Below are 10429 nucleotides of genomic sequence, written 5' to 3'. Positions count from 1 at the left end.
ATTGTACATGACTTGTCATACATGATGAAATGGATCCATGAACCGATGTGAACAAACTTTATTGGCATTATCTTGCTTGACAGGAAGAACAGGAAATGATGGATGTTTGTGTCTAGTCATCGTCTCCTCCTGACTTTTCAATAACTTTTCTCATCCACCTGCTCATCCTGAACAGGTGAGTGTAGAAACCATACTTTCCGTCGCGGTCGCAGCCCTCACCCCACGACACGATGCCCATCTGATACCAGCGGTTTTCTGCCGGGTGCTGGACAGAAAAAACAAAAAAGAATTTAAAACTGTGTCCAATCATTTACAAAGTTAATGTCAGAGCAGTTCTTCCTCTCACCTTCATCACAAACGGACCACCACTGTCTCCCTCACAGGCGTCGCCACGCTTGAAATCCTCTGGTTTATAACCTGCATTTTGGTGGATTCTCTTGTTAAAAATAGACCTTAAAACTACTCCGAAGTGGTCTGATTTACATGCTGAGTGTAAAAACCGAAACCTTACCAGCGCAGAACATGTTGTCCGTGATCTTGATTGATGTGGAGCTTCTGCAGATGTCCTGGTCCACAATTGGTAGATGGATTTGCTGGAGGACTGTGGGTAAATTTCTCGTTGAGGTCCAGGTTTCCTTCAGGTTCCCCCAACCGGTCACTCGACCCTTAAAGCCTTCAGTCATCAGCCTGTCAGAGAAAAACAACAATCAGATGATTCACAGAAGCCAGACAGAAAACCCAAACACAGAAAAGGCCTCAGTAAGCTTCAAATGAACTAAGCTGGACAACGTTTCTAAGGACTGAAGCATTCATACCTGCTCTGAATGGCTGAAGAAGGTTCATTGTTAACAGGAAAAATGACTGAAGGAGTTGAAAAATTCACAACAGTCTTGAAATATTGCAAAAAAGTTTTTATGCTTGGCTGCAGTGGAAACAGTGTATCCATTAAAAGCAAAGTGCAACGTTCTGTTTTACTCAACTCTCACCAACATTTTGGTGGAAATTTACAAATTCCACCAATTTTCCGATTCAACAAAAGTATCTTTGGGAACTTTCGGTTCTTCACTAAAATTTCAAATTAAATTTCAATTATTTTGAGCAAACATGAGCCAATGATTGGTCCAGCAGAGTTTAAGAGCTTAAACGTCACTCAAGCTTCCACTGAAGAGAGGAAAACATCGTTTATAGTTGCACAAAACGGGGGGACTGAAAGAGGTGTACGTCACTTCCCACAAAAAAGTTGGGATTTATAGAAATAAGCCCCAGAACACAGAGGAGAGGGCCGGCTGTGTGGTGTTCACACTCATGGTCAGTTGTAGAGCACATCTGCTGAAATGTCAGGCTTTTGTGTGCACACACACTTTTGGTTTGGATCCTACACACTGTTTTATAAATGGGACCCCAGATCTGTGTGGAGCGATGAGGAGACTAACGATCCTCAAATGAACACATGAAACAAACAGAAGTATCATTTCCATCATGTTTTCCAAGTGGTTTTCCATCGTTTGAGCTTTTACTGCTGCTCTTTTAAAGACGTCATGTTGTTGTGATGCCTTCTTCCTCTGCAACGGTTTAATGACACTGACTGGAGAATTAGCGCCACCAGCTGTTTATCTCACATAATCACATTTTCCTCAGCAGATGTTTTTAACATTTGTGCTTCATTTGGACGTAAACCTGGTTGATGGCAGCAGGTTGTTCACTCTGCCTCTGAGACATCATTGACTGTATATCATGAGCTGTCATGACGTCCATGTTTATATACAGTCAACAGTCGACATTCAGAGCAGCTATGAACACTTTTGCCTTGAGATGTGTTCAGGCGACACTTTCTATGAGCTAGTTTGTTTCAAGCGTACCTCTGCCTCAACAGTGAATCTCCCTTTTAAGGCTGAGCCTCAATTAGGAAACCAGACAGTGGTTTTCCAGGAAAAAGTCTTAATTTGTGTCTTACAACTTGGCGACCTTCTTGCTGGGCAGGCAGACCGGGTGGATCTCATCGGTGAATGTGACTGGCCGTCTCATGTGCAGCAGAGCGATGTCACGGTTCAGATTTACCTTCCAGTTGTACTTGGGGTGGACAATGATTTCATCAATCGCCACGATCTTCTCAATACCGCGCTCAAACCTGGAAAAGAATGGAAATAAAAAATGTCTGTCTCTCATCTAAAAAATCATTTGGTCCATTATTAAGAATCAGCAGGCCAGTCTTACTTGGCCCTGTTGTGTTTTCCCAGGCGCACCAGGATGTCTTCGGTGGTGAAGTTCTTGTTCCAGGGCGGGTAGAGGATGCAGTGAGCTGCAGTGAGGATCCACTGGTCACTGATGAGGCTGGCTCCACACAGCAGCTCCTGCGGGCTGCGCTTATACAACATCACCTGCCTGCATACATACCAAGAGTGTAATGTTATATCATACTTTATAACAACAAAACGTAGGCATTGGTTTGGTGGTAAAGAAATGTTGCATGAAGAAGGTCAACTTGATTTTTGGTGCAGAATGTTTGTACTAGAATAGCACACTGGAATGTTGGTAGTCAAGTTGCATTGTGGGTAATGTTGACGCCAGGTTTTGGCAAGAAGCATGCATGGAATAAAAATAAAAGGTTCTGTTGCATCAATTTTATCCGACAATGTCAAAGAGTGCGATACCAGATCTGTGGAGTTCTTTTAAGTGTGGTTACCATGGAGCTGAGGCCACCTCAGCGTCGTCGCCCCCGACGATGCGTTTGTCTCTGTATGAGTCCAACAGCTCGTCCTCCTTTGTGTCCTTTTTGCCCAGCTTCTCAAACAGGGGGCGCTCTCCACACACTGAAACACAACCAGGCGGTAAACCAGTCAATCAGTCAGTCATCCAGCCAGTAAACCAGTTAACCACTCAGTCAATAAGCCTGGTGAGCAGTTGGTAATTAGTCAGTACCAGTTAAAAAGTCAACTACTTGCGGACTCATTACAGCATTAACCAACCAGTCAGTTAATTAGTTAATCAGTCACTGAACCTGTTAACCAATCAGTAAAGTGAGTATCAGTCAGTAAACTAGTTTCCAGTGCTTCTTAGAGAGATACTGTTTCCACACTTTCAGTAAACCAGAACATTCACCAGTTAGTTAGATAACCAGTCATTAAGCAGGTATGGTATCGTTAAATGATGCGTGATGTGATGAACCAATGAGAGGCTGAGCAGCAGCAGCAGCGGGAGGGACTTACCACTCTCTCCTTCACCAAAGGTGCGAGGATTGAAAAAACTTTTCCTGGCAGTCAGGACCGAGCGCCCGCTGACTTCTGTCTCTGTCGTTAACACCTCATCAACCAGCTGATCCTCTGGGAGACAGACAGGTGAAGAGACAGACAGGTAAGAGGCGGACACAGTGTCATATTCTACAGGAGTACTGGTACTTACCACACATCTGCAGGTCACAGTAGTCGACCGTCACATTTCCAAAAATGTCCACATAACACCAGGGCCCCTCAGGGTCGTTGTCAGGGTTACGGCACTTGTTGCTTATGAGCCTGACCTCGGGGATGAACTCCTTGTCCTTGCTGAGGGCTGTAGCCTTGGGGGACGCCCACTGCAAACAGGTGTGGCCTCCAAGGGAAACAGCCAGGTCGCCAGTGTAGTCGACGCCATAATCAGGTATACATTCGCCAGTTATGACTTGTTCAGGGGCCAAAGTGGTCGGGACAAAGTCCTCACCTTGAAAGAAAAAGAGAGAGTGTTAATAAATATGTAACAATCCAAGTGCCTCCAAACCTTTCTAGATTGGAATTGAACTAAACTTTACGAAAACCAGCAATCTGACATTCACGCTCACTTTACGCTTGGACTGTCCAGGTGTGAAAGTAGGCGGGGTTTAAACATCTCTCAAGCTCTCTTTCATTTGTCACACAACTACTTCTGTCACTTTTCATGTGAACAAACGGACACACTGTTATCTCCACTTTTAGCGTGTCTCGTTCATTTCCATGACAGCAGGCTTACCTGCCTTTGAGGCCACGTTTTCATCCAAATTTAGAGCAAATTTTTACCGACTTTCCAAAATGTTGGAGAAAAGAAAATTCAAATTATTGCACATTTCCATCCATGGCTGTTTTGTGAATATTGGGAGTTGGTTCATCAAGAAGTTGGAACTGGAGAAGTAATTAAACCATTAAACCGCCACAGAAAAAGAGAACACGAGATGATGTTATTAAAAGAGCAGCAGTCAAAGCTCGAATGATGGAAATATGAAATTTCAGTTTGTTTCCTGTGTTCATTTGAGGAAGGTTACAGTCTCCTTATTGCTCCACACAGATCTGATGTTTTCAGCTCTTCAGTGATGTTTAAGTCACATGATTCATGTACGTCATTTATTCACATTTGTTGCATTTTGCCTTTATCAATTCTGTAACTGTTCCACCTCAGGCAAACGTAAAAATGTTTTCCTGCAATATTTAAGGATATTTAAAACTTTTCTGTGTCCACTCAAATCACAAAATGAGAATACGAATAAAAACGGGTGGATGGAAACACACCCTGAGTGTGGTCATTTGGAACAGGTAAGCACTTTTTCCCTCAGACTACTTTGACAAACTGTTCATGTGAAGATTACTGAACCCTTTAGATGCCTCATCTCATCACATTTTTTGAACTTTAGGTATTTGTAGCAGTGTTCATTGTAGTAATAGCACTGGTTGTATCAGTTGCAGTATCAGTAGTATGGGTGGTACTACAAGTGCTAGGAGCAAATACTAACTACTAATACTAGTGTAACTGTGATGCATTACAGGTAGCTTTGAATTTCAGTAATTACAGTAGTTAATGGCCCCATCAAAATGTATGAATACCTACATTAAGCTAAACGTTTACAACACTTAGACAAATTCAACTGTCATAGAAATCTTTCCACAATAATGATCAAATTTAAAGAGTTCCTGTAAATTGAACCAGTGTACCAAACTACCCTTTTGCCACATAAAAGGTCCAGTCACTGTTATGAGCCCAGGTCAAATCAAATCAAAACAACTTCCTGACAAATACCTCAGTTCTTTAGGGATTTGGTTTTCCCTGAACTTGTCTTTGCAGTCAGAGCTCCTGGACTTTAGTTATGACCCAAAACCAGCTCCATCAATTAAAATCTCAACAGCCACAGTAGATGAATCTAGCAGTAGCAATATCACCAATATACAATATGTAGTAGTTGAACAGATAGTGTTGTAGTACTGTATTAGTAAATCTTGCAGCTTTTGGCACCCATTCCTGGACAGCAGATATCGTTAGTACTATTAGGATGAATATGGCTACTAGAAGGACTAGTATGCTATGGGTAATAAGAGTAGTATTTGTTGTTGTAGTTCTACTATTACATTTGTAGTACTAGTAGATACTTACCACATTTGGGCACCCTGCAGGTCTCTTTCGGGACTGTTGGGTCTTTGGTGAAACACCAAGGTCCCGTAGTACGGCTGTCAGGGTTCCGACAGAAGTTCTCTGTCAGGATGCTGTCTGGTTCCGACGCATTATACTCCCTACAGACAGACGACAGACAGACAACAGACAGTCAGACAGACAGTCAGACAGACTGATAAACATGTCATGGGTTGTCATAGTTTCTGCTTTAGTTAATGACATAGTGTTTTTAGTTCGTTCTTAATGTCATTAAAAATTTGACTTAAATTTTTTAAATGTTTTATTTTTTTTGCTCTTATATTTGTTAGTTTATCTGTTTATAAGCTTTTTAGACTTTTTGTTCAATTGTTTTTGTTTTTTTTTTGGTTTTTTTTGTTCTTTTGTTTGTTCATTCATTATATTAGTTAATTAACTTGTGCTTTTGTTCACGACACCGTCCATCCTTATGTAGTAAGTTCACTTGTCTGTGAACACTAACAATATTAGTTATATTATTTTGTTTGTTCATTATTATATTAGGTAATTTGTTAGCTTGTTTTTCAGTTCACTGGTTGGTTAGTTAGTTAGTTAGTTAGTTAGTTAGCTAGCTAGTTAGTTAGTTCATTTGTTTGGTTGTTAGTTCACTTACTTTACTATAAGCTCATTACACTGGTTGTTAATTCATGTGTGACTTCATTAGTCGGTCCCTTTGTTCAATTTGTTTTTAAATTGTTTATTTAGTTAATTCATCAGCTAGTTAGTTAGTTAACAAAAAATGTTTTATTCTGTGTTTATTCATTCATTAGTTAGTTGTTAGTTCATTTGTTCTTTGCTCATTAGTTCATTAGTAGTTTCTTTAGTTCATGTGTTCATTCATTCCTCTGACAGTTATTATAGTTGTTATTTAGTTTGTTTGTTGCTTAACTTGTTTTTATTTATTCATAGTTACCTGATTATGGGATGTGGGAAGCTGGACTTCCAGTACTGACATTGTTTCCCTGATTGTGTGATGTTGATATTTCCTTCATAGCTCATTCCCGTACCAGAAATACACTCACCTGAAAACACACACACACACACACACACACACACACGCATGCATGCACACGCTGTCAATGTATGTTCATTTCATAAGATTAATTTTTTTAACATTAGGTTCAGTGTTATTTACCTTCTATACATTGTCTGACAATGTCAATGTTCTGTTGTGTTCTTATCATTTTAGTTCCTTCACAGTCTGGAGAGAGAGAGAGAGACAGACAGACAGACAGACAGAGAGACAGACAGACAGAGAGACAGACAGACAGACAGAGAGACAGACAGACAGACAGACAGACAGGCAGGTAGTTAGATGTTTGTGTACTCAGGGTTTGTGTATGTGTAAGCTGTTCTGGACTTTGTTCATGTTTGCAGTGCAGAACATCTGATTAAACTCCATTTCACTTGACAAATAAGACTAATAATTAAACACTACATTTATCCAGACTGCAAGTTAGACCAGATCAAAATTAAGCTAATAAACTAAACATGATTTGACAAAATAAGACTAAACAACTCTTAACTAAATTATGGGAGACTAAATAAAACAAACAAACAAACAAAAAAACAAAAAACTAATCATATATAAATCGATAAATGTTGACTAAATTCAGCACAAAATGTAAATCAAACAGCTTTGGAGATTTGGGATTTTTCTCTTTTGACGGAGCTAAGCTAACACTTTCCCCCTGCTTCCAGTCTTTGTGCTAAGCTAGGCTATCACACTTCCTAGAACTCGCTCTGTGCTGGATGTTTAGAGATGAAACAGTTTTCCATCTGACTCCAGGGAAGACAGATGTTTCCCCAAAATGTGTTCATTAGCAAAATCTGACCGGCTAGTCTGCTGTACTTACCCAGGTATTTCTCCCAGAATTTTTCCTGAAGAGAACAGAGATTTCAGGTTAGATTGTAAACTGATCAGTGTAAGTAGATCACACAACGACAGAGTCAACTGATTCAAACCAAAGTGATTTCGTACTGTTTTGTCCGTCTGCTCGAACACCTCTCTGGCCTCCTCATGGTCACAGATTTCCTCAACACACTCTCTCTCCAGGTTCCCTTGTGCAGAATAATACACATATTATAACACACAATATGAACAGTACTGAATAAGAAAGAGATAAAGCAGATACGTTACCTGGTTTCAGCTCCTCAAACATCTGATTGGCCCGTCGGTTTCGGACTAAAACCTGTGAGGCCAGCTGGCTGTTGAGGAAAACTACAAACAGAATGAGTTTAAATCCATCGTTCAAAGATGATGTGAACATTTTAATGAGTATATATAAATACATATATGCTCAGTTTCCAGTTTATTAGGTACATTTCTCCTTTATGGGCATTTTCAATTTGGTTTATGGTGCTTTTCAATGGTGTTTCTACTATTTTGTCCACCCCATTTATATGATTAAGGGTAGACTAAATATTAGTCTCTACAACAGAGACTACAACAAAGCTTTGAGAGTCATTTAAATTCAATGAAATTAGATTAGATTTGATTGGTGTAGATTAGATTCATTTAAATACATGAAGGTTTAATTAAATTTCAGTCAATTTAAGGCAACTGAAGAAAATACAGTAATATTTGTGCAAGAATTATACACATTTACCACAAATACATTTATAAATCTATACATCTTACCCTCTTTTTACTTATTTATGTTTCTTTACTTGCTGTCATGGCTGTAAAGTTCTTTAAAATGCATATATTTGTGCACAAAGTACATTTTTAATGTAGAATATTATGATTATTACGACTTTATACCACTGCCACTTCTACCTGCATTTTTACAACAACTACTAATAAATATATTACCAGTATTACCACTATTAGCACTTTTTCTTGTATCGTTACTACTAATACAACTACTACAGCTACTATTTGTAATGTTGAAATAAAAATGTGATGACAATGAGGTACCATGGTCTGCCAGGCAGCTGTGCAGTAGGAACAGCAGTAGAACAGCAGCTGGTTTCAATGTTGGTTCCACCATGATCCAAACCTCCGAGCAGTACCTCAGAACCAGATCCAACAGTCTCCCTCTTCAGTCTATCTCTCTGTCTCGCTCTCTCTCTCTCTCTCTCTCTCGCTCTCTCTGTTGGGGGAATATTGACCAAAAGGTCAAAGTATGATTCAGTCAGACTGATGAGTCGGACATGTTTAATGTGAATCACTGTCATGTTTACCTTGACTCAACCAGCTGCATCCAGGATAAGAAAACTGACAGGAGTTCTCTGACATGGGACACGTACAAGTATATAGTCTGAGCATCATAGATAGATAGATAGATAGATAGATAGACAATTAAGGAAAAGTAAGTCACATAAGACTGAACAGCAGTCTAAAGCCCCACCATCACCCTCTGGAGGCTGAAACGTCCATTACACTCTAAGCATTAGGGCTCAGTATTGAACTCAGTACTTTGTGGTGCCAATTGAAATGTGTCTGTACCATCAAGTATAGAAAACATATTATTTGATCAAATCATTTCTAATTCAGTCAAAATTATGCTAATTTTTACATTTTCACTTCAAGTTTTTGTACGATGTAATTACAAAACATTTAATATTTAAGCACTTTCTTTTTTCAAATAAAGAATTTTGTAGAACACATTTATGTTCAAAGTAAGTTACAGAGAAAAGTATTCATTTGAAAATAAAGACACTATTAAAAAAAAAGTAAAGTAAAAGTTATACCCAGCGTTAATAAACTTAACGGCAATTAAACTTTTCTTAGAGCTTTTGGCTGCTCATTTCATGACAGGTTTTGATATTTTTCATGACTTTTACTTGCTGATATCAGTGAGTCACCAAAATCATCAAGGATCATATTCAGTCAAACTCTACTTTCCTATTTTGCCCCTTCACTGTCACATTGAAAAGAAATATTAGTCACAGCCATTGTTCTGACCTTGACAGTAAATGTACAAACGTTTGTTCCTGAGCTGTTTAAAACTACGTCACCTGTGTAAATGAACAGAGTGGGTGTATGTGTGCTGCTCAGGTCAGAGTTCAGATGAACGTCAGGGTCACGCTCACCATGCTCACACCTTTAAAACTCACCGGCTGCATTGAGCAGTTAGAAATAAAAGATGAAGAATATAATGGGAAGGAATAAAAGTGATTAAAAAGAGAAATAAAGTTAAACACACATGCTGCAGTGAATCTGTATTGATCCAGCATCTGTCTGACTCAGCACAGTTCAGAGCAAATATTTCCCTCCAGATACCGAGCTGAAAGTCTTGCACCAGAGCCATACAGTCAGAGTTTGATCAGGTGGATGGCCACTTGGAGTGCAGTTTATTCTTATAAACCAAATATAAGACAAGTATAAAGCTCTATTAACATCCGTACAGGCTGCAATTTTTTATATCTCACACTATGAAAATATACTATTAATAATTAACAGGAGATCTGAGTTCCAGGATTCTTTTTGGGCCACAGGTTTACTCCAAATATGATCTGAAAAGCAGACCTGATACAACACAGGAATGACATAAATAACTTGATGAGCAAACTGCATACTGGAAGTATATACCACATATTAATTAGTGCTGTAGACACTCAGGTAAATAGTAGACTGTCTCACTTGAAAGAAGAGCTAACACTGCCCTCTGGTGAGCTACTTAAAATTAACAAAACGAGCAATGGAAGAAGTATCTTTTACTTCAGTAGAGGTACCAATACAGCAATGTAAAAATACTCCATTACAGTAAAAGTACATAAGTATTATGAGCTTGATGTAGTTAAAGTATTGCAGTAAAAGTACATAAGTATTATGAGCTTGATGTAGTTTAAGTATTGCAGTAAAAGTACATAAGTATTATGAGCTCGATGTAGTTAAAGTATTGCAGTAAAAGTACATAAGTATTATGAGCTTGATGTAGTTAAAGTATTGCAGTAAAAGTAGTGGTTTGGTCCCTCTGACTGATATATTATTATATATGACATCATTAGATTATTAATAGTGAAGCATCAGTGTTAGAGCAGCATGTTACTGTTGTAGCTGCTGGAGGTGGAGCTAGTTTAC

The 10429-nt window shown here is 38.9% G+C and overlaps 1 protein-coding gene across 1 annotated transcript; it reads right to left on the bottom strand.

Moving 5' to 3' along the window:
• Positions 1–40: 40 nt before the first annotated feature.
• Positions 41–8473, bottom strand: f2 (coagulation factor II (thrombin)). Its single transcript, XM_067583827.1, has 15 exons — positions 8321–8473; positions 7541–7621; positions 7382–7461; positions 7257–7281; positions 6536–6601; positions 6314–6422; positions 5368–5504; positions 3400–3693; positions 3207–3320; positions 2684–2810; positions 2215–2382; positions 1955–2128; positions 512–687; positions 347–417; positions 41–265 (listed from the first exon to the last, which is right to left on the bottom strand). The coding sequence occupies exons 1-15, from the start codon at positions 8391–8393 to the stop codon at positions 113–115; spliced, it is 1848 nt and encodes a 615-aa protein (XP_067439928.1). The 5' UTR covers positions 8394–8473; the 3' UTR covers positions 41–112.
• Positions 8474–10429: the final 1956 nt, after the last annotated feature.

This window comes from Thunnus thynnus, chromosome 24 (assembly GCF_963924715.1).
Source record: "Thunnus thynnus chromosome 24, fThuThy2.1, whole genome shotgun sequence".
Lineage (NCBI taxonomy): Eukaryota > Metazoa > Chordata > Actinopteri > Scombriformes > Scombridae > Thunnus > Thunnus thynnus.
This window is presented reverse-complemented; position numbering and strand designations above follow the sequence as displayed.